This window comes from Pipistrellus kuhlii, unplaced genomic scaffold (assembly GCF_014108245.1).
Source record: "Pipistrellus kuhlii isolate mPipKuh1 unplaced genomic scaffold, mPipKuh1.p scaffold_m20_p_6, whole genome shotgun sequence".
NCBI lineage: Eukaryota > Metazoa > Chordata > Mammalia > Chiroptera > Vespertilionidae > Pipistrellus > Pipistrellus kuhlii.
The window spans coordinates 50648686-50676415 of NW_023425562.1; the positions used below are offsets into that span (position 1 = coordinate 50648686).

At 39.0% G+C, this 27730-nt stretch overlaps 1 protein-coding gene across 1 annotated transcript in view; it reads left to right on the top strand.

Moving 5' to 3' along the window:
• The window catches only part of MROH8 (maestro heat like repeat family member 8), a 56964-nt gene that overhangs the window by 23490 nt on the left and 5744 nt on the right, over positions 1-27730 (top strand). The window contains exons 9-20 of the mRNA XM_045574934.1: positions 2577-2712; positions 3689-3804; positions 4738-4890; positions 8315-8475; positions 11879-12017; positions 19003-19193; positions 20029-20166; positions 20429-20543; positions 20875-21015; positions 22346-22510; positions 24130-24285; positions 26841-26963. Of these exons, the coding sequence (XP_045430890.1) occupies positions 2577-2712; positions 3689-3804; positions 4738-4890; positions 8315-8475; positions 11879-12017; positions 19003-19193; positions 20029-20166; positions 20429-20543; positions 20875-21015; positions 22346-22510; positions 24130-24285; positions 26841-26963 (1734 nt within the window). The remainder of the gene's footprint in view (positions 1-2576; positions 2713-3688; positions 3805-4737; positions 4891-8314; positions 8476-11878; positions 12018-19002; positions 19194-20028; positions 20167-20428; positions 20544-20874; positions 21016-22345; positions 22511-24129; positions 24286-26840; positions 26964-27730) is intronic.

Sequence of the window (27730 nt, forward strand, 5' to 3'; positions counted from 1 at the left end):
TTAATCTTGCATCCTTGTTGCTTGGCACAATATAGTAAATGTTTTTGAATGAGTAAATAAATGTAATCTAAAAATATCTGAGGACCCACGTTAATAGCCACTGTTGACATTTTTTTTTAATTTCTTTCTGAGTGTGTTGTGTATATTAGTGTGTTGAAATGGGAGCTTCTACTTCAGTTTCTTCCAGTTTGTTCTCTATGTGTAGCCAGAGTAATCTTAAAACCCACGTCACTTCTTTGATCCAAAAATTTCCAACTGTTTTAGAATACAAGGTCTTGTATCATATAGTGCCTGCCTTCCCACCTATAGTCCTTGACTTACACCAGGCACATTGATTTCCCTTACATTTTTTTAAAAATATATTTTTATTGATTTTTTACAGAAAGTAAGGGAGAGATAGAGAGCTAGAAACGTCTATGGGAGAGATATACCGACCAGCAGCCTCCTGCACACCCCCCACCGGGGATGTGCCGGCAACTAACGTACATGCCCCTGACCGGAATCGAACCTGGGACCTTTCAGTCCGCAGACCGACGCTTCACCACTGAGCCAAACCGGTTTCGGCTCCCTTACATTCTTTATCATATAAAGCTCTTCCTGTTTCATGGCCTTTGCATTTACTACATCCTCTGCTTGGAATGACCTTCCCTCACTCTTCACATAGCTAACTTCTCCTCAATCTTTAGTGCTCAGTTTAAATGTTTCCACCTCAAAAAGGCCTTTGCTTTCTATCTCATAACTCTCTTTCCTTCCTATGACTTCTTAGAATCAAAGATTATCTTGTTTGATTATTTTCATTGGCCCAATAAAAATGGATTTATGGTTCATTCTACTCTCTAATAGAATGTAAATTTCATCAGTGTTATGTTTTCTTGTTTACCACAGCATCCCCAGTGCTTAGCACAGAACATGCTACATGTAGATACTCAATTAAATATGTATTGGATAAATGTAGGTCAGCTCAGATTCCTTCTCTGCTCAGAACCCTCCAATGGCTTCCCAGCTCATACAGAATAAAATCCTTACAATATTCTCTACTTCTCTAAGTTGTTATATGATCTGAACCCATCTTCATCTATCTCCCATTTCTTTTGTTTCTCATTTACTCTGCTCCAGCCAACCTCTCCTACTTGCTCCTCAGAAACACCACATACTGTCCCTTCTCTTTGCACTTGTTATTCTCTCTGTCTGGAATGTCTTTCTCCCAGATTTCTACATGGTGCAGTCCCTCATTTTAACATTAGTGAGATCTTTCCTGACCATTCTAAAATAACAATTCCTCTCCTTATCCTCTACATTTTTCTTCATCATGGTATATATTTGATACATATACTTCATTTTTTCCTTTATATTTCTCCAGTTAGAATATCATCTCCATGAGCAGGGATATTATCTTTTATTCTCTGTTTATATCCCCAGTGCCAATCATGGTGCCTTAGCCATAAGTGCTATAATCATAAGCAATTCCTGGCTTATAACTGACACATAGTATTTGTTGATTGAGTGAATGGATCAGAGCTATAACAGTGAATGAAAGATATTATACAGTTTTATGCATGTGTTGCTGTGTTGACTATAAATAAGTTGTAGAGGCTACTGTTCACAATATCTCAGTGTATTTTTCTGAAGAGCCACAGAAGAAATTTCTCTCTGACTCAGTCCTAGAAACAGTTGTGTTTTCTCTCCAGGAGTTTTGTTTTTTGTCTTACAGGAGTTTGAATTATATTATTATGGGACATTGCCTTAGCCCTGAGAAAACTCAGCACTGAACTCCAGAGCATGGCTCCATGGCCTATCTCAAACAAATGATGACTAGCATTCTGCATACTAACCAAATTCTTATCTTCATTGATCTTTTCTACATTCATTTTTAACATTTATCCACTTTTTTCACTATTTTAAATGAAATTTCTTTTGCTGATATGGCTTTTGCCTGCTATTTTTCCTTTTTTTATAATAAAGCAAACTATCAATAAATAAATTTTAAAGTAGTATTAAATGGTATACCTCAACTTTGTATCCAACCTTTCATCTTATTAGACTAGCCACACTTTATTATAAATTCCTAGGATACTTGATTTCTAATTATTATATTCAGAGTGTTCTCTTAGTATTGGATAATTTTTTTTCAATGTGGGGTCTTTAAAAACAGTGCTAGAATGAACATCTTTTTTAAATTATTGATTTCAGCTGAGAATCATTGATCAGTTGCCTCCTGCACGCCTCCTACTGGAAATCAAGCCTGCAACCCACAATCAAACCTGGGACCCTTCAGTCCCCAGTCCGATGCTCTATCCACTGAGCCAAACCAGCTAGGGCTGAACATCTTTATATATAAACTTTTTTTTATATTTCAGATTGCTTACTTAGTTTAGAATTTACCATATTTACTATCATTTGCTGGACATATAGTATCCACACATGTTAAATGTTAACCTTCAAGAGATCCAAGGGCTGAATGCAACTCTTGAACTTCTCTTGAATAGATGGTGAGAGTGGAATTACTTCTCCACACCTTAAATCTAAGGCACTAGATACACCTGTATTCTAATGGCATTTTTTCCCTCCCTAACTAGCTTCCACTGCGATTCCAAAGACTTGGACACTTAGTGGCTCTAATGGTTCTGCTGTGTGGAGACCCGCAGAGAGAGGTGGCTGAGGAGGCTGCGGAGGGCACGCACTATCTGCTGCACATCACCTTGCGGCTGAAGTGTAAGGCACTGCTGAAAGCAGCCAAGCACAACACAAGCACCAATCCTCCTGCGCCCTCACTCCCCACATCCTAGAAAGCCTTTTTACAGTGGTTTGCAATGAGAAAGGTTCATAGTCCATAGGCCGAGGTGGAAGAACACTGACTTAATAATTAAAATCATAACACTAGATCAGACCCATCAGTGTAAGCCATGTACATGGCCATGGAGTTAAGAGTATCTAAACATGTAGCACTCTGGACATGCTGGAGTAATTAGTTGGCCAGAAGTGGAAGAGGTTCTTGACATCATAGCTAAGTTTCTAGGGAACATGGGAAAAACGTGCGAGGGAGTACTGGCAGACTCAACAATTATCAAAACCATACACATAAAAAATTCTGATATCAGAATTATCAGATACAGCCAAGACAGTTTTGGCTCAGTGGATAGAGCATCGACCTGTGGACTCAAGGGTCTCGGGTTTGATTCCGGTCAGCAGCACGTACCTTGTTTGCGGGCATATCCCCAGTAGGAAACATGCAGGAGGCAGCTGATCTATGTTTCTCTCTCATGGATGTTTCTAACTCTATCTCTCTCTCCCTTCCTCTATAAAAAAAAATCAATAAAATACATTTTTTTTAAAAAGAATTATCAGAGACAGTACAAAATCGCGCAACTTTTTTTGTGGTGACCCAAGTTTCATCGGGAGACCCCTCAAAAGTCTTGTCTTGGTTGTACTCCTAACTCACTCAAAAGCTATGCTCTTACAAAAAGCTTTTTTCTTTTTCTTTCAGCCCTTCTTGTATATTGTCCTATAATAGAGGGGAAACAAATCAACCTTCAGATTTACACACACTCTTTCCCCAGTCATTTTTAATCAAATGAAAAAAACAACAAGAGTGATATCTTGGGATTCACTTCAACCTGAAAATCAACCAGACTTGCAAAATCGTAAGAAATAAGCCAGAAAGTATCAATATTTCATATTTTCTTCTCAGATATCACTGAGGACAAGAAAAATCACCCAATCTTGAGAGGAGCAATGAAAAACTGTCAAGAACTCCTAGAATTTTACAATATTCCGTTCTACATGAGTCCCTTCAAAGTTGCCCAGGTAATCAGAATGGCAAAATTATTAAGACAACTTGAAGTGTTGGAGATGATGGGAAACAATCAGAAGTCTTGTACATTTGTTCACAGAAATGTAAAATGGTAAAAATACTTTGGGAAAAGTTTTGGCAATTTATTATATGGGGCCAAAGTCACTGGATAGCTCTTCAGACAAGCTCTGCTCCCATTAATTGTCCCCCTAACCCTAGCCAGCCTCTTGCATGTCACAAAAAGGAGCTGTAAGAGAATGTAGTTGACCCAAAAAGCCATATACTTTTTAGTTAACGTATTTTTTTGTTATTCGCCAAATATTTAAGCATCTGCTAGATACCAGGCACTATGTTAGGGAATATGAGGGAAAAGAAAACCTACAGATCTTGTTCATGTGGGTCAAAGGTATCAGGTATTTTTAATTCTCTGTGCATCAGTTTCCTCATCTGTACAAAGGAGGATTTGTAAAAAGTAGGATCACTCAGATGCTTAAGGGTTAAATGAGATGCTTGTATGGAAAATGCCTTGCTTAGTGCCTGTCACATAGTAAGTGCCTAATCAATTATACTTACTAAAATCACAGGAAGGACTTTATACACTGGCAAGTGCAATGAGAAGCACTTTCTTTTAATACATTGTCTCCAGACAAGATATTTTAGCGATGCCTTGGACTCTGTCAGCTATATAGCACTAGGGCCTTTCCTTTAATTCTGTTCCTATAAAAGTGTGATTCTTTCTGAGGATCTCATGGCCTTCTTAAAAGGCCATGCACAGACCCAGCAGTGGACATTTGGGTTCCATTTTTTCACTTTTATAAACAAAATTGAAGTAAGCAGTGTTGTACACATTTAAACTCTTATCTGATTGTTAACTTAGAATTGATTCCTTTTTTGGGGCTCTGTCATACTACGTAACTTGGAAGTTCATTTTTCCCAAATCATTTCAGATCTTCGAAGTTTTTCTTGATTCAAATGAACTTGCCCAGTTTGTATTGACTATATTGGATGGCCTAAAAAATCTGAAACATTCATATACCCAGAAATTAGCCGAAAAATTGCTGATATCATTCGTAGAAAATGCGGAGTTCCGGTATGAGAAGGTAAAAAGCTCCATGACCATTTCCAGGGCTTGAAATATCAGCTAGAGCTCTCCTTCCTGCAGCTGCTGAGATCTCTTCTCCTGCTTCTTTTCAGCTGAGAACTACTGAAGGAGACCAAGGCCAAGCTTTAGTTCATTTGGTCAATGTTGAATATTCATCCTTTCAACAAGTATATCATAAATGACCACTGTGTATGCAACTAGAGAGGGAATGGTTTTTTAAATCTAAGGTGTAATCCATATTTCCCAGAAGAGTATTGTTTTGTTGGGAAGATATAATTAACATCAAATTAGATCCTCATCTAGATTAATTAATGGTATCAAATTTTTATTTTTTTAATATATTTTTATTGATTTGAGAGAGGAAGGAAGAGAGAGAGATAGAAACATCAATGATGAGAGAGAATCATTGATAGCTTGCCTCTTGCCCACCTCTTACTGGGGATCAAGCCCGCAACCTGGGCATGTGCCCTGACCAGGAATTGAACCATTACCTCGTGGTTCATAGGTTGAATCTTGGCCATTGAACCATGCTAATCAGGCAGTGGTGACAAATTTTTAAAAATTAAGCCATCAGTAATCCTAGAGGGGGGCCAATTAGTAAGTATAAAATCAAGAGAGTTTATTTAAATGTGTCAAAAACTGAAACATAAAAAAATAACAGTGTAATTATATCACTTCGAAATATGGAAGGACATATGGAAAGAGATAAAAGTAGTTATCTCTGAGGAACAGACCTGGGGAATAGGCAAGAGAGAACCTCGAAATACCACTGCACCTTTAAAATTGTGTGTACTTTGATAAAAATAAAAACCAATTCTTAAATTGTGAAAACCCATTTTTAAAACTATTAAAATAGCAAAGATGCAAATAGAACAATATAATGAGAGCCCAATGAGATGGACACATATCAGTTGGGTACTTTCAGGTGTTAAAAAAAAAATAAGAGGATTATACCAGAGGTTTATCATTTCATATAATAAGAAGTCTGGAAGTAGAATATATGTTCTAGGATTAGTTTGTTGACTCAACAGTGTTATCAGAGAGACAGGGGCTTTTTGCCTCTTTTCATTTTGCCTGTTCATATAGCTAGAAGGTACTTACCACAGTTTCAGACTTTACGACCCAGCAAAAGAAAAAAAAAAATGTTTTCATTTTGTCCCTTTAACCAAAGAGGACATTCTTTCTCAGTGGCCCCCAGTAGATTTTCCCTCATGTTTTACTGGCCAGAAATGACATCACCTGCCATCCTTAAACCAGTTTCTGGCAGCTGGTGATAATGACAGCCATTTTATCTGAGGTTGTTGAGGACTGCCTCTCTGAGACACATTTCCACAAAGCGCTGAAGTCATGAGTCTGTGAGCAGAAAGAGTAGATCAAGCAGAGAAATGGACCAAAGCCCAATAGCAGGTATGACTCCTCTGCAATCGCAGAGTCAAAAAATCCCAACTTTCTTGCAACACTAAATTTAGTAATTAATCTTTTAATCTTTTAATAAAAGAGTAATATGCAAATTAACCATCACTCCGCTACACCCACAAAACAACACCCACCAGCCACACCCATCAGCCAATCAGAGCCAGTATGCAAATAAACCCAACCAAGATAGTCACAGCCACAGAGAGCAGGAGAGAGGCTTGGGTTTCCCCGGCAATGGAGGAAGCCAAGCTTTCCGCCTGTCCTTACCAGCCTAAACCTCCACTCAAAGCTACAAAGTTTCAATTATAGAAGGTAAACTAATCCAAACAGAAACAGCTGCTGCCCCTAAACGAACAGGAGGCTTGGCTCCACTCCAGGCTACAAAGTTTCAATTGTAGAAATCAAATATATCCCAGATACCAGGGCCTCCACTTAGGTTGCTGGGGGGCATTGCTGGCCTGCAAACCACCATAGGCCCCTCGCTCAGGCTGCCCCACGCCCCAAGGGAACCCCCACCATGAACCAGGACACCTTTCAGGGCAAACCAGCCGGCCCCCACCTGTGCACCAGGCCTCTATCCTATCTAATAAAAGAGTAATATGCAGATTGACCATCACTCCAACACACAATATGGTTGCCCCTATGTGGACACAAGATGGCCAGCAGGGGAGGGCAGTTGGAAGGGACCAGGCCTGCAAGGGAGGGCAGTTGTGGGTGATCAGGCAAGTAAGGGAGGGCATTTGGGAGGCACCAAGCCTACTAGGGAGAACAGTTGAGAGGGACCAGACTTGCAAGGGAGGGCAGTTGAAGGCGATCAACCCTGCAGGGGAGGGCAGTTAGGGGTGACCAGGCTGGCAGAGGAGGGAAGTTGGGGGCAAGCGGGCTGGCAGGGGAGAAGTTAGACATCAATCAGGCTGGCATGGGAGTGGTTAGGGGATGATCAGGCTGATAGGCAAAAGCAGGGGCAATCAGGAAGGCAGGCAGGTGAGCAGTTGGGAGCCAGCAGTCCTGGATTGTGAGAGGGATGTCCGACTGCCCGTTTAGGCCCGATCACAGTGGATTAGGGCCTACACAGGTAGTCAGACATCCCTCAAGGGGTCCCAGATTGGAGAGGGTGCAGGCTGGGCTGAGGGGCAACTTTCCTCCTTCCCCCATGCATAGATTTCATGCACCAGGCCTCTAGCCAATACATAATCATTAAAAAAAAAAAAAAATAGAAAAATATATGAGCAAAAGCCTGGTTGGCGTGGCTCAGTGGCTGAGCATTAACTTATAAATCAAGACATCCTGGTTCAATTCCCGGTCAGGGCACATGCCCAGGTTGTGGGCTCGATCCCCAGTGGGGAGCATGCAGGAGGCAACCAAACAATGATTTTCTCTCATTACTGATGTTTCTATCTCTCCCTCTCCCTTCCTCTCTGAAATCAATAATTTATATAAGAAAAAATTAATATCACTCAAAGACACATTACTGACATCTTTGTATATATGTTATTCAAAAAACTTTTATATGTATTACATACATACAGATAGGTTTTAAGTAGATTTGATAATAAACTTTTTTTCTTTATTAAGGTATTACATATGTGTCCTTATCGTCCCATTGCCTGCCCGCCAACCCCAATAAAAAAAATAAAAAATAAACTTCTAAAAAAAAAAGATTGTTTTAAAAATCATCCCAGACCAAAACTGATTTGGCTTGGTGGATAGAGCATCAACCTGTGAACTGAAGGGTCCCAGGTTCGATTCCAGTCAAGGGCATGTACCTTGGTTGCAGGCACTATCCCCAGTGGGGGGTATGCAGGAGGCAGCTGATGGATGTTTCTCTCTCATCAATGTTTCTAACTCTATATCTCTCTCCCTTCTTCTCTGTAAAAAATCAATAAAACATATTTGGGGGGGGAAAAAAAGTCATCCCAGGACCTTTCAGAAATAATCACAATATTCTCAGTAACTATCAGTGTCCCACGGGATTAAGGTCTTACTCATTTCTTTTCCCTCTTCAGGTACCAGAGGTTATGGGAGTTATCTGTGCCCAGCTATCCACGATCAGCCAGCCTAGTATCCGCCAACAAGTCATAACTATCGTGAGTTTGTTTATCTCCAGGCCCCAGTACACAGATATAGTGATTAGCCACCTTCTGTATCATCCAGTACCATATGACAGGTAACAGAATCTGATACAATCTCTGGGCGTGTGACACATGGTTGTAGTATTATAGAACATAGTTGCCCTAAAAAATTTAACGATATCCTTATAGAGGAGATAAGTTATAAACAGATGCCTGCAATATAAGTCAGAGTATAATGCATAAACACAGATAAAGAATTCAACAAATCCAAAATAAAGAACATTTTACAAGATGGTTGGGCTGAACTCTTCAAAGAAGTTAATGTTACAAAAGAAAAAATGGTGCTGGGAGCACTGTTCTAGAATTTTGAAAAAGGAAAGAGATATAACCAAATGCAATATGTGACTTTTTTGGATCCTGGATAAAAAGCAAATGCTATGATAAACATTTTTGAGAAAATTTAAATAGAAACTCTATGCTAGATTATTAAATAAATGTAATTTTCTGAGGTGTGAAATGATAATACGGTTATACAGAAGAATGTCCTTATTCTTAGGAGATAGATGTTGAAGTATTTAGGGATAAACGTCATGATGTCTGCAATGCACTTAAAGAGTTAGCAAAAAACAGATATAAATTTTTCAAAAGAATATAATCATAGAGAGGAACAAACAAGATGTTTGTTTTGAAGTTTTTTTTAGATTAGTGGTAGCTGGGTTTCCTAGTTGGATGCCCCTGGGAAGTTCCAGGGGATGCCTCATGGGGACGGCGGTGAGGCGTCAGGAGAGGGCTCCAGGTGCCCATCCCCACTCCACTTTACCCAGAGTAGCACCCTTTTATCTGCTTTATAGTATATTGTGATTCTGGGTAATTATTTAATTTGAAGAAAAGATTTCCCAGCTTTAAACTGTTCGAAAAACATTTTCAATGAATGGTTCCACAGAATGTCTTGGTATAGTGCTAATGTTTTTATAAGCTGAACTTACACATTCTGCCACTTAATCAAATACAAGATGACTTTAACTCATCCAAAGGAAAAAATTAGTTCATACACATTAAAAAAAAATTCTTACTTTTATATATTTCTATAATGCACTATTTTTAAATCTTTGCTATTTGCTTCAGGTTAGCCACACTAGATTCTTATGTAAAGCATATGACTTAGTACAAATATTAAATATATCTACCTATTTTAAGTGCAATTTTAACATTATTTAATATTTGTATGCGTTCTAGCTCTTGGATGACTTTGAGAAAGAACTACTGCTTTAGCTCATGTGAGAATGTGCATTCTGTTAGAAATGACTTAGGAAACTTCATTCTGAATATGGTTTTGGTCACTTACCTGAAGTTCATTAGTTTGTTTATAGATCAGCGTAATTGTTCTTAGGAGTCTGTGTGCTATTAGGCTCTGGGGAAATAATGGACAGGACATGGACACAGCTGTCCCTAGCCGAGTTTTTAGTGTTAATTATCATGTAGATGGTAGGATGGGGGATGGGAAGAGACATTCTAGACAGAGGGTAGAGAGAAAATAAATACCCAGAATGTATGAGACAGTTTAATGAATGCTCATTCCCAAATGATGGGCAAACAAAAACTATGTCACAGCTACAGAATTAGTATTATGGGAAGTGAGACCTGTTTCTTATTTTAAACTCCCAGATGATTTTTTTCACACTAAACTTTGAGAAGACTCATAGGCCCATGCGTGTGTGTTCTTAATTCAAATGCATTCCCAGCACACTTACAGATGTGCAGAACTGAACGCATTTTGAAACATTTTTTTCATAACAAATAGCTTCTTCTTTTTTTAAATATGTTTTTGTTGATTTTGAAGATAGGAAGGGACAGAGAGAGAACCATCCATGAGAAAGAGAAACTTTGATCGGCTGCCTCCTGCACGGATCAATCCTGAAACCTGGGTATGTGCCCTGAATGGGAATCAAACCTTTGACTTTTTGGTGCAGAGATGACGCTCAATCAACTGAGCCACACGGGCCAAGGCACAATAAATAGCTTCTTAAGTATTGCATCTACTCCCTCAAGAATTCAGAGGGGGGGAAAATCAAGAGAAAGTAAATATAGGAATTTCTTAGTTTTACCCCAGAATGAATGTTAATATTCTATAATTTGTTTCCCCAGTCAAGAGCCTTTTCAATATCCCACACTGCATCTATCTTCCCTTCAGGAGTTCTTTCAGAACTTACTTTGTTTTATTCACAGTAATTATTACCAAATGTAAGGAGTAGAAATGTAGGAATAATTTTGAAGCCTCTCAGTGTTTAGAGTGATTCTGAGCAGGTAGTTGGAAAACCATGCTTTACAAAAACACTGAGTCTAGCACACAAAGATACCTAGGTAGATTTTAAAAAGAAAAGAATGGGCCGAGACCGATTTGGCTCAATGGATAGAGCGTCGGCTTGGGGACTGAAGGGTCCCGGGTTCGATTCCGGTCAAGGGCATGTACCTTGGTTGTGGGCATATCCCCAGTAGGGGGTGTGCAAGAGGCAGCTGATCGATGACTCTCTCTCTCATCGATGTTTCTAACTCTCTATCTCTCTCCCTTCCTCTCTGTACAAAATCAATAAAATATATTTAAAAAAGAAAAAGAAAAGAAAAGAATGGGTTAAAAGCATGAATAACTCCCAATCTTCTCATCCTTCCCCATAATGCTCCTCCACAGTGTTTATATAAGTCAGGCCCTACCTTTGAGTCAGTGGTAGAAGAGAACTCATTATACGCTACCTTTAAGAAGAGATACCTTCTAAGGAAGATCAAAGCTTTATTTCAAGGCTTGATCTTAGCCAAAATTTGAAGACCATATACTAGGTTGAATAAGTATGTCTTTGAATGCCTTCTGTAAGCTTGGCATTGTGCTAGGCTTTGAGGGATTCATAGAAGCCAAAGTATTCCCTGCCTCTGAGGGAACAGGTAGGCACACTTACAGAGAACTCAAAATAGCACATTGAGACTGAGGCAACCTCTATGACAAACAAATTTTTAAAGTGTTATGGGAACTCTCATGAGTTACAAGTTGATGAAGCAGCAAAGGATTCATAGAAAGGAGAACTTTGGAGCTGGACCTGGAAGGATTTTGATGGACAGAGGAGAGTTTTGGAAAGGGCTTTTCAGTTTAAGGAAATGACTTAAGCAAAGACGTAGGGTTTTCAAAGTTCATTGTTTATTTGGTGAAAGTGAATCGTTTCGGTAGCTAGAGCACAGAATATGTGAAAGGGGAGTTATAAGACTGAAAAGGTAAGTTAGGGCCAGTTTGTGAATGGTCTTGAAGTCTGTGCTGAAGCAATAGGAACTTTGGTCTATAAAACCTTGGGAATTACTGTTATGAAATCAGAGAGTAAGTGTTTTGCTACCCTGAAGAACTACACAGCAGGAAACCTCTTATAGATTGGATTCCAAACAGACTCTAAACACGTTGTGGTCATTATAGGCCTGGAATGAGCCATTTTCCTGAACCTTCTTACTCTGATTTTCTAGAAATCTGACTGAGATGTGGAGAACTCTGAAGGTGGTAGAGGTTCCCAATACAGCTGGGATCCTGCCGAGGCTCCTGAGGATGCTGCAGAAATGCCATACTGAGCCCCCCCAGGAGAAGATGGCCTATGTGGCTGTTGCTGTAAGCCATTGAGCTGTGCCCTCCAACTTCAGCCCGCCATGCTTCCCCCTTGGGATGACTGGCCCAACACCCTATCTGGAGAGTGTTCCTTTTGGTTCCTGTTAAAGTTTGCTTCTGTCATCCATTTATAAATCTACAGTGTCTCTCCCAATAGATTGACATGGATAGGGCTGGGGAGAGTGAAGCAATCAGTATGGTTTATAAATTTTAAACATTCTTTCCCTCAACCTTAAAAGATAATAGTTAAAAATAATACAAACTTGTGAAATTTTTTTTTCAAAGAATACAAATTAGAAAGCAAAGGTCCTCCTTAAGCAGAGGTTTGCAAACATTTTCTGTATAGGACCAGATAGTAATATTTAAATAATGGCCACACCATCTCCCTAAAAATGAACTTTTTAGAAGTGTTTATACATATATGAACTTTTTATATATCTATTCCTTTTTTTTTTAAGTAGACTTTAGAAAAAAGATATTTTATTGATTTTTTACAGAGAGAAAAAGAGAGTAATAGAGAGTTAGAAACATCGATGAGAGAGAGTCATTGATCAGCTGTCTCTTGTACACCCCCTACTGGGGATGTGCTCGCAAACAAGGTACATGCCCTTGACCGGAATCGTACCTGGGACCTTTCAGTCCGCAGGCTGATGCTCTATCCACTGAGCCAAACCAGTTTTGGCTAGACTTTTTTTTTTTTTAAAGATATTTTTATTGAATTCTAAGAGGAAGGGAAAAGGAGAGAGAGAGAGAAACATCAATGATGAGAGAGAATCATTGATCAGCTGCTTCCTGCACGCTTGGGATCGAGCCCACAGCCTGGGCATGTGCCCTAACTGGGAATCAAACCATGACCCCCTGATTCATAGGTCAGTGCTCAACCACTGAGCCACACTGGTCATCTAGACTTTATATTTTAAAGCAGTTTTAGGTTCACAGCAAAATTGAGCAGAAAGCACAGTGTTCCCAAGTACTCCCTGTCCAGTATATGCACAGCCTCCCCTTCTTATCCACATGTACATTTTACTTTATTTTTTTTCCCTACCAGTTTATGGTTCAGCTTTCCCTGGCCTAAGGTATCATCACACTTTTTTTTTTTAGCTTCCAAAATATTTTAACATCTCTAGTCTGCTATTGTCTCCTCTCCTATTCTGTTTCTTGTAGATTTATGCCTTTTTTAAAAAATATATATTTTATTGATTTTTACAGAGAGGAAGGGAGAGAGATAGAGAGCTAGAAATGTCGATGAGAGAGAAACATTGACCAGCTGCCTCCTGCACACCCCCACCGGGGATGTGCCCGCAACCAACTTCCATGCCCCCGACCGGAATCGAACCCGGGACCCCCCAGTCCGCAGACTGACGCTCCACCACTGAGCCAAACTGGTTTCAGCGATTTATGCCTTTTTAAAAATCCCAGTAATGCCATTTTAGTGCAATTTTAGGAGTTAGGACAGATAAAATTATTTAATTATATTAGTCTATAAAATTTTTTGTGCATAAATGAGTATTATATATACATACACACACACACACACACATACACACACACACACACACATACATATATATGATCATAATATATGCTCTTTAATGACCTGCTGTTTTTATTTAACAATATATTACTACTTTCCATGTCAATATATGAGGCTCTCTGGAATCTTTTTCATGGTTGCAAAGTAATTTATTTTCAAGTACTTTAAAAAAAAAATAGGTCATACATGGTATTGAACCATTTATTTTATTATCAAGTTTCAGATTAGTGAATATTTTAACAATTTTTAAACTTTTGCCATTAAAACAGTACTATAACAGACAAAAGTTTTGTTATACTGTACATACCAATTATTTAGGATAAAGTTCATTGGAGGGTAATTTCTAGGTCAAGGGTGGGATTATTTAAGCTTCTGATAATGTTGCCCTCCTACCAGTCATGTACAAGAATGCCCATTTACCCATGCTCTCACTACATTGAATATTACCAGTCTTTTTTTTTTTTTACTTTTTTACTTTTTTATTTATTTATTTTTAATATATTTATTTTTTAAAATATATTTTATTGATTTTTTTTTTGCCCCTCTCCCTCCCTCGCATACATACCCTCCCTCCCCAGAGTTTTATGTCCATTGGTTGTACTTATATGCATGTACACAAATCCTTCGGTTGATCTATTATCTCCCCCAGATCCTCCTCCCCTCCCCACTGTAATTTGACAGTCTGCCTGTTGCTTTACTGTCTCTATATCTGTCTCTTGGTTCATCAATTTATAATGTTCTTTATCATCCACAAATGAGTGAGGTCATGTGGTGTTTCTCTTTCATTGATTGGCTTATTTCACTCAGCATGATGTTCTCCAATTCCATCCAGGTTGCTGCAAATGATGAGAATTCCTTCTTTTTTATGGCAGCATAGTATTCCATTGTGTAGATGTACCATAGTTTTTGGATCCAATCATCTGCTGACGGGCACCTAGGCTGTTTCCAAATTCTGGCTATTGTAGATTGTGCTGCTATGAATATAGGGGTGCATATATTCTTTCTGATTGGTGTTTCTAGTTTCTTGGGATATATTCCAAGAAGTGGGATTACTGGGTCAAATGGGAGTTCCATTTTCAGTTTTTTGAGGAAACTCCACACTGTTCTCCACAGTAGTTGCACCAGTCTGCATTCCTACCAGCAGTGCACGAGGGTTCCTTTTTCTCCGCAACCTCGCCAACACTTGTCATTTGTTGATTTGTTGATGAGTGAGATGGTACTGCATTGTTGTTTTGATTTGCACCTCTCGGATAACCCTGTCTTGTTCCTGTTCGTAGAGGGAATGGTTTTAGTTTTTGCCCATTGAGTATAATGTTGGCTGTGGGTTTATCATATATAGCTTTTATTATGTTGAGGTATGATCCTTGTACTCCCACCTTGTTAAGAGTTTTTATCAGGAAAGGGTGTTGGATTTTATCAAATGCTTTTTCTGCATAAATTGATATGACTATATGATTTTTATCTTTCAATTTGTTTATGTGATGTATCACATTTATTGATTTGCGGATATTGTACCATCCTTGCATTCCTGCAATAAATCCTACTTGGTCATGGTGTATGATCTTTGTGATGTTCTTCTGGAGTCGATTTGCTATAATAGAATTTTGTTGAGGATTTTGGCATCTATGTTCATGAGGGATATTGGCCTGTAATTCTCTTTCATTGAGTTGTCTTTATCTGGTTTTGGTATTAGAGTGATGCTGGCTTCATAGAAGGAGTTTGGAAGTGTTCCTTCCTTTTGTATTTTTTGGAATAGTCTGAGGAGCATAGGTTTTAGTTCTTCCTTGAATGTTTGGTAAAACTCTCCTGTGAAGACATCTAGCCCTGGGCTTTTGTTTGCTGGAAGCTTTTTGATGACTGTTTCAATTTCTTCCCAAGTCACTGGTCTATTGAGATTTTTAGATTCTTCCTGATTGAGTTTTGGAAGTTTGTATTTTTCTAGGAATATGTCCATTTCCTCCAGGTTGTTCAGTTTGTTGGAATAGAGTTGTTCGTAGTATTTTGTAACAATCCGTTGTATTTCGGTGGGGTCTGTTGTTATTTCACCTCTTTCATTTCTGATTTTGTTTATTTGGGTCCTCTCTGTTTCTTGGTTAGCCTGGCTAGAGGTCCATTTATCTTGTTTATCCTTTCAAAGAACCAGCTCTTGGTTTTGTTGATCTTATGTATTGTTTCTTTGGTCTCTATATCATTTATCTGTGCTCTGATTTTTGTTATTTCCTTCCTTCTGCTTACACTGGGCTTTTCTTGTTGCTCTTTTTCTAACTCTTTGAGTTGTAGAGTTAGATCACTTGTTAGCCTTTTTTCTAGCTTTTTGCAATAGGCTTGTAAGGATATGAACTTCCCTCTCAAAACTGCTTTTGCTGTGTCCCATAGATTTTGGATTGTTGTGTTTTCATTGTCATTTGTTTCCAGGATGTTTTTAATTTCTTCCTTGATTTCTTTGGTAACCCAGTCCTTGTTTAATAGCATGCTGTTTAGTCTCCATGTGTTTGATTTTTTTGGATTATTTTTATTATAGCTAATTTCCAGTTTTATGGCATTATGATCTGAGAAGATTCTTAATATGATTTCTATCTTCTTCAATTTGAAGAGACTTTGCCTATGTCCCAAAATGTGGTCTATCTTTGAGAATGTCCCATGTGCACTTGAGAAGAATGTATATTCTGTGGCTTTGGGGTGGAATGTTCTGAAGATGTCAATTAATTCCATCTGGTCTAGTGAGTCATTTAGGATTGATATTTCTTTGCTGATTTTTTGTTTTGATGGTTTGTCGAAGGGTGACAGTGGGGTATTAAAATCTCCTACTATGATTGTATTGCTATTAATCTCTCCCTTAATGTCCTCCAGCAGTTTTTTTTTTTTTTTTTTAATGTATTTGGGTGCTCCTGCATTGGGTGCATATATATTTACCAGGGTTATTTCTTCTTGTTGGATTGTTCCCTTTAGTATTATGAAGTGGCCTTCATTATCTCTTGTTATGTCCTTCACTCTGAGATCTAATTTGTCAGATATAAGTATTGCTACCCCAGCTTTTTTTTTCATTTCCATTTGCCTGGAAAACTTTTTTCCATCCCTTCACCCTCAGTCTGTGTGCATCTTTTTTTCTGAGGTGGGTTTCTTGTAGACAACAGATGTATGGGTCTTGTTTTCTTATCCACTCTGACACCCTATATCTTTTGATTGGAGCATTTAATCCATTTACATTTAAGGTTATTATTGATAGGTACTCATTTGACGCCATTTTTATTTTATACCCGTGTTCCTTCTTCACTTCCTATTTCTTTATTTTTACAGTAGACCCTTTAACATTACTTGCATTGCTGGTTTGGTGGATATAAATTCCTTCAGTCTTTTTTTGTCTGTGAAGCTCCTGATTTCCCCTTCAATTTTGATTGATAGCTTTGCTGGGTACAGTATTCTTGGATTCAGACCCTTCCTTTGCATGACTTTGTATATTTCATCTCATTCCCTTCTGGCCTGATATGTTTCTGTTGAGAAATCAGTTGCTAGTCTGATGGGGGTTCCTTTGTATGTCACTTTCTGTCTCTCTCTGGCTGCTTTTAAGATTCTTACTTTGTCGTTGTTGTTTGCCAATTTAATTATAATGTGCCTTGGCGTCTGTCTTCTGGGATTTATTTTGCTTGGGACTCTGCAAGCATCTTGGATTTGTGTGGATTTTTTCTTCTCTATCTCAGGAAAGTTTTCTGTCATTATTTCTTGAAATACTTTTTCCATGTCTACCTCAGTTTCCTTTCCTTCTGGAACCCCTATTATTCGAATATTATTTTGTTTTGTATTGTCCCAAAGCTCCCGTAGGCTCTCCTCCTGCTTTTTAATCTTTTTTTTTCTAGAAGCTGCTCTAATTGGGTATTTTTTTCCATCTTGTCTTCTAGCTCACTGATGCGGTCCTCTGCTTCATCTAGTCTACTCTTGATACTTTCTATTGAGTTCTTCATGGTAGTGATGTCATTTTTCATTTCTTCTTGGTTCTTCTTCAGTTCCTCTTGGTTCTTCTTTAATTCCTCTTGGTTCTTCTTCAATTCCTCATGGTTCTTCCTCATTTCTTCTTGGTTATTGTCAAATTTCTCTTCCATTCTTTTTAGCCATCCTATGATCATTATTCTGAATTCTTGCTCTGGTAAGCTGCTTGCCTCTGACTCCTTTACTTCCTTTTCTGGTGATGCCTGCTTTTCTTTCATGTGTGGGCTATTTCTTTGTCTCCCCATGGCCTCTCTTTTCAGGATGTCTGGTTATGTGGTGTTTCTTCTCCTTCCTTTAGATTTCCGCTGTCCCTCAGCTGCCAATCAACTTTCCCTGAGCGACTCAGACGCTGGTGTTTTTTTTTGGTTTTTTTTTCTGGGACAAGTCAGAACAAGTCCGTCTGTTCGGTCGCCATCTTCAAGCTCTGCCTCCTGAATATTACCAGTCTTTATTGTTGCCTAGCTAATAGGTTAAAAAGAAACATTTTGTTTTTACTTTTTAAATTTATCTTTTTTGTTTAAAATATTACAGATGTCCCCTATTTTCCCAATAATCCCCTCCAAAAGGAACATGTTTTAATTATAATTTTGTTACTGGTGAGGTGGAACATTTGTATATATTCTTTTTTTTTTAATCCTCATCTAAGGACATGCTTTTCATTAATTTTCAGAGAGAAAGGAACAGAGAAAGACAGAGAAACATATATGTGAGAAAGAAACATTGATCGGTTGCTTCCTGTTCATGCCCTGACTGAAACCAAACCCGCAACCTAGGTATGTGCCCTGACCCAGAATCAAACCCACAACCTTTTAGTGTATAGCATGATGCTCCAACCAATTGAGCCACCTGACCAGTGCTGTATATGTTTTTTAATTGGTTATTTATAATTCTTCTTTTATAACTCATCTGCTCATGTCCTATATACCAGTGCATCTCAGTTTTAATATGCACACAAGCACAGTCATCTAGAGGTCTAATTGGAATACAGATTCTGATGCAGAAGGTCTGGAGTAGGGTTTTCGATTCTCCATTTCTAATCATGCAGAGCCAGTGCTACTGCTGTGTATAGCCCACACTTTGAGTAGCAAGCTTAACTTTTTTTTTCTTACTGATATGTGAGAGCATTTTATATATTAGAAATATCACATTGATGCAAATACTTTCCCAGGTGATTGTATTCTAAGTTTGTTTATCATAAATTTTGCTTCGGCTTTTTATTTGCATGCAAATATGTTAATAGTTTCCTTGATACGTAGTTTACTTCTGGGTTTCAGGACTTCCCCTTACTCTTTGACAACTTTTAATGACCACTTGACTCTATTCCTTTATCCCCTCACTTGCATGTCCCTGCACTGTTCTGCCTATGAGGTAATAGAACCAGAAAACATGTTCTAGCACAAGCAGAAGTAAAACAAGAATAATGATTAGGGCTAGCATGTTCAGCTCTGCTGTGTGTCTTTTCTACTGCAGGCAACAGATGCCCTTTATGAGGTGTTTATGGGAAACCAGCTCCAAGAAGCTATGTTCCAACTCTTTCCTCAGCTTCTCATGACACTGCTCATCCAGATCCACCACAGCATTGATCTCACCATGTCTGATGTTGCCATCCCACCCGGCCTGTACACAGAACAAGAAATGTCTTCAAAGGTTACTCCTTTGTGGTACTGCCTGCTGTGATTTTATTGACCTTAGCTAACACTGTAAGCACCGGGCACTGTAGTAGGCACAAGGATGGCCAAGATATGGTCCCAACTGTAGGAGCACTTATAGTCTACTATGAAATGCCCAGGAATTATTCTAGCTGTCATTGGTTGTCCTTGGTTTTATTGATGCCAAGATAAATTAGGCTATCTGAGTCCAGATGCCCTGCAAAATAATGTGTGGTACCATGCAAGCCTTTTTTGATAAATCAAGTAGAAACAGAGTCCAGCAAAACAACCTTAAAACCACCTCCAAAACCATACTGATCCATAATTGAATAATTCCCTATTTCTGCTTTATTGCATAGAGAGGTATTTTTAGTTTCCAATTAGGGTATCAGTAGATATTTTTTAAGTGTTTCTGTGGCACATGGATTTCTTTTGGTGATGTTACTAGTATGTCCAGGATACTAGTTCAATTAGTAATTTTTAAAAGCAATGGTATAAAAAAAAAGTAGTGGGGTAAATTTCTGTGGTATAAATAAGTGGTATCTAAATAAAGCTTTTTAAAAAAGCAGTGGGCATTAGCTTAGCATCCCTTATAATCTGTTTTATCATATATTTCTTTCCAAATCCCAGGGAAACAAAATCTAGTTAGATTTATTTATGCCCATAATTTGGGTGAGGGGACCTTTCAGTTCTTAGAGCATTCCAAGTGTTTTGGGGAATCTAGAAAGAAGAGAATTACAGTCTAGCAGCCATCAATGCCTACCCTCCTCAGCAAGAGCAGGATAATTGTGTGCTGTAAGTTGGAAGGGCCTGTTTTATTCACTTGTACCTTTTTTGTGTGATTTAGCTTTGCCATACAGGCTACAAAGACTCTCCTCCTCAGAACATGGTGCTTGCAGGAATTCAACATCATGGAAAAGAAAGAAGGATGGACTCTCCTGTCAGGAAAAGACTGCCATCTTCAGGGAGTATCTCTCCTTGCCAAGTAAGGCTACCTTGACATGCATACTTGCTCTAAATCAGCATTGTTTTAAGGTATTTTTCCCCCTTTAGTTACCACAACAACCAAGCTTAGATAACCTTCTCGTCATAGGGCGGGCAAATACCCATAATGCCAGGCAAATTTTTCAGAGGTCCTGGCCCTGCCATATCCTCATGTCACCTGCAGCTGGGTAAACACTTCAGTGGGAAAATGCTCTCTGTTTAGGAACATTTCTAAGAGCTGTTCTGTTGGTGTTGTTTTGCAGTGCATTGCTGAGAAGTAACCACGACCTTGCACATAAGATCTTGTACTTGTCAGTCCCTCTTCTTAACCGAGGGAATGCTAAACATAAACTCACATCTGCAGGCTTTTTTGTGGAGGTAAGACTCCTTCCTTAGAAGCCGGATTCAGGAAGCCTATAAAGCAGCAGGGCCTGCCTTCCTAGGTCCTGTCCAGTTTAGTGGCAGGCTATGATTCCTCTCCAACTTGGGGTAGAAATAGTTTCAGATTCAAGCCTATTGAAATTTTTCTTTCCCTGTATTATTCCTTCAACATTCCTTATTTACCCACAGTGTAAGCATCCCCTTGTGATGTATGTGCTGTATAGTAGAGGTTTTATAAGTATAGCACTTAGAGTTGGTGTAAAGGTGGCTCCTCTTATGAAAAAGGACTCCAAGTTAACTTCTTTGGTTGATTTCTGGGTTCTTTCAGCTTCTCCAGAGTCCAGTGGCTAGGAGACTGCCCAGCATATACTCTATTGCCCGCTTGAAAGACTGGCTACATCATGGAAATAATATCTTTAAAATTCTCGCCCTGACGGGACTGTACTACATTATCAGACATCAGGAGATGGTAGGAGGGGCCCCTACGCCACCAATTCATAAGTCACAAATAAAACATACCCCAGAAAGACACACAAGAAACTGATAATAGCTGAGGGTGAAAATTGGGTAAGTCTGGGCACATGGTGAGTGGGAGTACATACCTTTGTACCATTTGAAATGTATAACTAGAAAATAAGCAAGTGCAGACTATTAAGCATTTAATGAAATTTTAAAAAATTAAAACAACTATGACACACATATTCATAATACTTGAAACCTGCAGTTTGTATACATTTCAAATCATTATCATCACAACATGGGCAACATTCGTGTGTCTTTTTATGCCTTGTACTATATTGCCTTATCATCTAGGATAAGAGTCACTGACATTCATGTTGAAAGCACATTTTCCACAGGCCTAACTAGACACTAAGCCAGGTCAGAAGAAAAAATTAACCCCTGAGGCTTCCATTTTATCACTTTAATTTAATTTTATTTTATTTCAAATACAGGGATGGGCAAAAATAAGTTTACAGTTATGAGTACACAAAACATAGTTAATAAAGCTCTTGTAATCATTGTAACCTGCATATCTTTCTCCATACAAACAACTGTAAACCTACTTTTGCCCACCCCTGTGTATAACAAATTTTGGTTGGATATATGAATATTTGTGGCTTATTCAATTTAATTTTTACATGTATATGTGTTTTTATTATATTTTTATTGAATTCTGAGAGGGAGCGAGAGATAGAAACATCAATGATGAGAGAGAATCATTTACTGGCTCCCTCCTGCACGTCCCTACTGGGGATGGAGTCTGCAACCTGGGCATGTGCCCCTGACCCAGAACCCTTCAGTCCACAGGCCGACACTCTATCCACTGAGCCAAACGAGCTATGGCATAATTTTTACATTTATGTTTTAAATTTTAAAACCCTGAGAATAACCTATGTCAATTTCTGCTTGAATTCCTCCAAAAGAACCTTTTAGCCTCTGTTTGAATACCTTTCATGATGGGTCCTTGCTGTGACATAAACTAGCCATTCCACTTTCTCTCACTGTTAGGTGAACTGTTCCTTACATTAAACCCAGTCCATTTCGCTTGACCTCCAAGTGGTCCCATTTCTGCCCTGTGGGCAGCTCACAACAGCTCTGCTTCCTTCTCTACATGTCAGCCTTATCAGTGCTGACAGAGGGCAGTCTTGCCTTCTTTAGTCTGTATTCTTGAGTATCCTGTGCTACCAAAAATTCAGTAAGCACCAGGTACTGAGTAAAGGAGGGGAGCTCTACTTTGGTATCAGATGGGAGTGCTGTCAGGAGAGGTGCTGATGCACTCACTCCCTTGGGGCACACAGGGGGAAGACATCCAGAGCCTGTTGCCGTGCATCCTAGACCTGTTGTGGGAAACGGATGAGAAGATTGTTTTGTTGGCCATCCAGATACTCTTGCTGCTCGTTAGAACAATGGATTTCTCTACCCTGGCTGCTGTGATGAGGACAGTCTTCTGCTTATTTGGTGATGTAAGACAATGAAGGATACTTTCTGGGGAGTGGGGGCGGGGGGGAGGTAATTGGTATAACAGCAAATAGAAGTTGGGATAATAATAAATACTCTATTTTGTATAGTACTTTTTATGTTCAGAGCACTTTCAAATCTCCTCTCGTAGGCCCTTCCATGTAACCCGTGTAATGTTGTTAGGGTTGGTGTTACTGTTTTTTACATTTAAAAAACTTTGAAACATGCCGAGACCTGTTTGGCTCAGTGGATAGAGCATTGGCCTGCGGACTGATAGGTCCCAGGTTTGATTCCGGTGGAAGGCATGTACCTTGGTTGTGGGCACATCCCCAAAATAATGAATGAAAACTTCCTGCAAATGCTCTTTTTTGGGGCATGAAATGCTGCTGAATACATTGGGAAGCTTATGGTGAGCATGCTCCATCTCAAGATACTTGTGAACACTGGTTTAAATGCTTTAAAGGTGATGCTTTCTATGGGAAAGACAAAGACTATCCAGGTCAACCAAAAAAGTTTGAAGACCAGCAATTACAAGCATTATTGGATGAAGATGCGTATCAAACTCAAAAACAACTTGCAGAAAGATTAAACATTGTCAGCAAACAATTTCCGATGGTTTACAAGCAAATGGGAAAGATTTTAAAGGAAAGAAAATGGGTGCCACATGGAAAACCAAAAGGTCATCAGTAAAATGTTACTTCAATGGCACGAAAGACAGTCTTTTTTGCACCAAATTGTGACTGATGATGAAAAGTGGATTTATTTTGAGAATCCCAAATGATCCAGGTCAACTATCAACATTGACTGCAAGGCCAAATTGCTTCAGAAAGAAGACAATGCTGTGTTTGGTGGGATCAGGAAGGTGTGGTGTATTATCAGCTTCTAAAACCAGGTGGAACCATTAATTCTGATTACTGCTGACAACAAATAATCAATTTGAACCACGCTTTGATTGTAAAACGACAAGAATGGGCCAGAAGACATCGCAAAGTAATTTTGCTTCGTGATGACACACCATCACACACTTCAAAACCAGTTAAAGATAAGTTAAAAGATCTTGCCTTGGAAGTATTAACCCACCCGCTCTATTCAACAGACCTTGCTCCTTCAGATTACCGCTTGTTCTGATGGATGGCATACACACTTTCTGAGTAGCACTTCAAAATGTACATAAAGTGGAAAATTGGGTCACTGAATTGTTTGCCTCAAAACAAGAAAAGTTCCATTGGGACGGTATCCACAAATTACCTGAAGATGGAGGAACTGTGTAGCTAGTGATGGACATTATTTTGAATAAAGCACTTTTGATGTTACTCTTAAAATTATTGTTTTCTTTGATTACAAAATCCGCATTATTAAGGTACACCTGGTAGTACCAGTATCAGGCACAAATGTGAGACTATAGGTGAAACTATGGCCATTTCTCACTTGTGAAATGAGAGAACAAAAGTAGTACAAAGCAGTAGGTCTTATTGTCTCCACATATATTTGGTTTCTTGCCCTCAGCTACCTACAGCTAAATGACTTCATATTAGGACTGGCATTTCAGCTAACCTAATGCTCTTATAAAGTTAAGCATGAACACTTTCAGTGAGTTGCTTCCCTTTGAATATTTCCTTCATAGGTAAGACCTGATGTTCATTGTCTCTCCATGACCCTCTTTGGAGCCTCTGTAAAGTCTGTGAAATACACAAATAAGAAAGGTGTAGAGAACCAAGTCCTGGACAGCTTGCTCCCACTTCTTCTGTATTCTCAGGATGAAAATGATGCAGTAGCTGAGGTAATGTGTAGTATCAACTTCTTTCTGGACTTTACTTCAAATCCAGAGCCAGATCTGCAAATAAATGTTCATGTATTTGAAAGCAGGGATTTTTTTGTGGTACCATCTTCTCCCCCGACCCCCCATTTTTTCTGGTACAGGCTACCTTTTAATTACCTTGACTAAGTGAAATGTTTAAAAACTACTACTCTTTCTCTGTAGCAAATTATGGCCCTTTGTGGGTAGCCCAACCCAAAATTCAGCCTAGCACAGAGTCCAAGATACAGTGCCCCATTCAACAAACTCTTTTTTTATTTAGATTTTTTAAATTGATTTGAGAAACACATTGATGTGAGAGAGAAACATGAATCAGTTACCCCCTGTACATGCCCTGACCAGGGATCACGCCTTGTATGGGACAATGCTGTAACCAAATGAACTAAGGCAACAAACTGTTTTTTTATTGACAACATTAATAATATTCCTTTTCTTCTTTCATTTAAGAACTGCCTCTTAGCCTGAGACAAAAAGACTTGTATTGAGGCTAAGTGAGAAACAGTGGCTTCTCTGACAATCTGGAAAAGTGTTTGCCTCTCCTTAATCTTCTCAGAGCTCTGCCATAAAAAGTTCTGAGTAGGATGTCATCATCTTTAGTACTTACTGTCCACATCTTCAAAGTCCATTCCAAGGTACTAACTATAACCAACAGTTACAGAAAAACAGGAAGTAGGCTTAGACTTCAAGGATTCTGGACAAATGCTGGCGCTCTCACCTACTTATGTTCCTTACAAAAGTGAAAGCAGGTTCAGGAAAAGGATTTAATATTATGGTAGATCTTAGCATCTTGTTATGGGGGTAGTTTTATGACCTTGTGGTCATAAATATGAAATATTTTAGACCTCAATAAAGTATAAAGCAAAGCTTCCCAACCACATGATGAGAAAATATGCCATGTAGGTATTACAGATATATGAAGGTACTGATACTCACCCACCTCCAACCTTGCCCAGGCAAGGCCTAGGGCAGTGAACACTCTGGACTTATTTTTCTTCAAACCTTGAATAACCTCTAGTCCCCTCTTTAAGGCTTCTTAGTGGGTTAGCCTAAGCAGAGAGGAGGGATATAACATTATACGGGTTAGAAATCACTAATACAGAAAACATAATAAACATCCATATATCTACCACTCATGCTAAGAAATTAATCAAGAACCTATTTCTAATCAAATTTCCATAAGAACTATCATCCTGAATTTCATTTTTCCCCATTGACCCTTCTCTCTGCCTCCCTTACCCCCTGTGGCATGCCCTCATCCCCCCACCCCCAGTGTCTTGTGCTGAATTTCATTTTTATCATTTCTGTGGTGATATTTCTCATGTTTTAAAGCCTTATATGTAAAAATACTTTGTGTTATATCATTTATATATCAGCACCACTTTGTTTAATATTATAAGATTTATTTGTTCTACTTCATTTATTTTTACTGCTGTATAGAATTTTACCATGTGAATATCCTATGTCCCATTTTCCTATTCCTAGACATTCAGGTTGTCAATTTTTCATTATTACATTGCTGCAATATTTTCTTGTGTACAGTCTGAGAGTTTCTTGAGGTCATAAACCCAGAAGTAGAATATCTGGATATCTTTAACTTTACCAGATATTTACAAATTGCTAAACAAAGTAACTGAACTAATTTGTATTCCCATCAGTCCCCAAAAGGAATTTCAATGGCCCAAATATCTAGTGGACCTGGGACAAAATAATTGCTTGAAGTCGTCAGAGATGTTCTCTGGTGCATAGGAGGCTTTCTAAGAGTAATGCCTAGAGAAGAGGCCTACTTGTGAAATTTTGCTCAAGGACCTGCATGAGCAAAGGATCAATACTCTCCAGAGTTCCTTCCAAGCCAGAGATCCCACAAGAACTCAGTAACTGCACTTTCCTGTGCAGAGTGACAGGAAAGTGATAATAGGAGCAATAAGTGGGTGTAGAAGCCCTATCTCCAGAGCATGGGGTAGTGGGAACTCCTATCTAAATCTCTGGTCTGGGTATTATACCGGATAGCTCTACTTTTGCCTTAGATCAGTTGTTTCTACATCCTCCCAAGAACTCCACAGGTTTTATGGATTCCCCTATGGGGAAGTTGAGGGGCAGTACTCTGGTTTCTTTCCATCCCTCCACTAACTTCAACGGGAATAATTATGAGTTTATCAGCTTTTCATATTGGACTTTAGTGTCAGTTTTGAGGAAAGGTCAAAAAATGTTTGAACCCTGGCTGCTGTGGCTCAGTTGGTTGAGTGTCGTCCAGTGCACTGAAGGAAGGGTAACAGATTTGGTTCCCAGTCATTGCAAATGCCCAGGTTGCAGGTTCAATCCCTGGTTGGGGTGCATGTGGGAGTAGCTGAGCTGATCAATGTTTCTCTCTCACGTTGATGTTTTCTCTCTCTCTCTCTCTCTCTCTCTCTCTCTCTCTCTCTCTCTCTCTCTCCAACAAAAACATTTTAATTCATTAAAGATAAAATTGCATTTTTTAAAAACAGTTAAAAAATACTGATCTCTGATAATCTCTTTCACAGGAGAGCAGGCGAATCCTAACTATATGTGCCCAGTTTCTTAAGTGGAAGCTGCCCCAAGAAGTGTACTGCAAAGATCCCTGGTATATCCGCCCTAGTGAAGTTGAAACAATCTGCAAATTCTTTGTATGTGAGAAATAATAGTTTTTGTTAACTTTAATACACTGACCTTTTTTCCCTGGATTTTTTAAATATATATTTTTATTGATTTCAGAGAGGAAGGGAAAGGGAAAGAAAGATAAAGACATCAATGATGAGAGAGAATCACTGATCAGCTGTCCCCTACATGCCCCCAACTGGGGATCAAGCATACAACCCAGGCACATGCCCTGACCAGGAATCAAACTGTGATCTCCTGGTTCATAGGTCGACGATCAGCCACTGAGCCACACCAGCTGGGCTCAGATATTTTAAATCATAATTTTTTAATCTATGAACTGTTCTGTACTGTGAATCTAAGTTTCCTCCCAACTGAGTCACAAATACACTTCCTATTACCACCTTTACTAATGGAAAAGACTGGTGAATTCTTGGGACCCCCACTATTACAAGTTAGGCTATGGGGTAAAGCTAATAGCACATTTCAAATAACTACTTGTGGAATAAACTGAAATGGAGTTATATATTGCCTTTACAACGATCTCTAATGCCCTTGGATTTGGTAGATTGTTTTACCCTCCATTAGAGCATGTTTAGGGAGCCCCAAGCAAGGCTGCCATAGTGTTGTAGGCCAATGCAAGCCTGATGACAGCATGCCCCTGCCTCTGCTAGCATCCTTTCTCCTCACAAATTTGACAATGTTAGGAGTAGGCTTATGCCAGAACAGCCTCAGGAGGCCATCATTTTCCTAGACAACTGTCTGTAGAACCACTGAGGTCCTAATGAAGACCTTA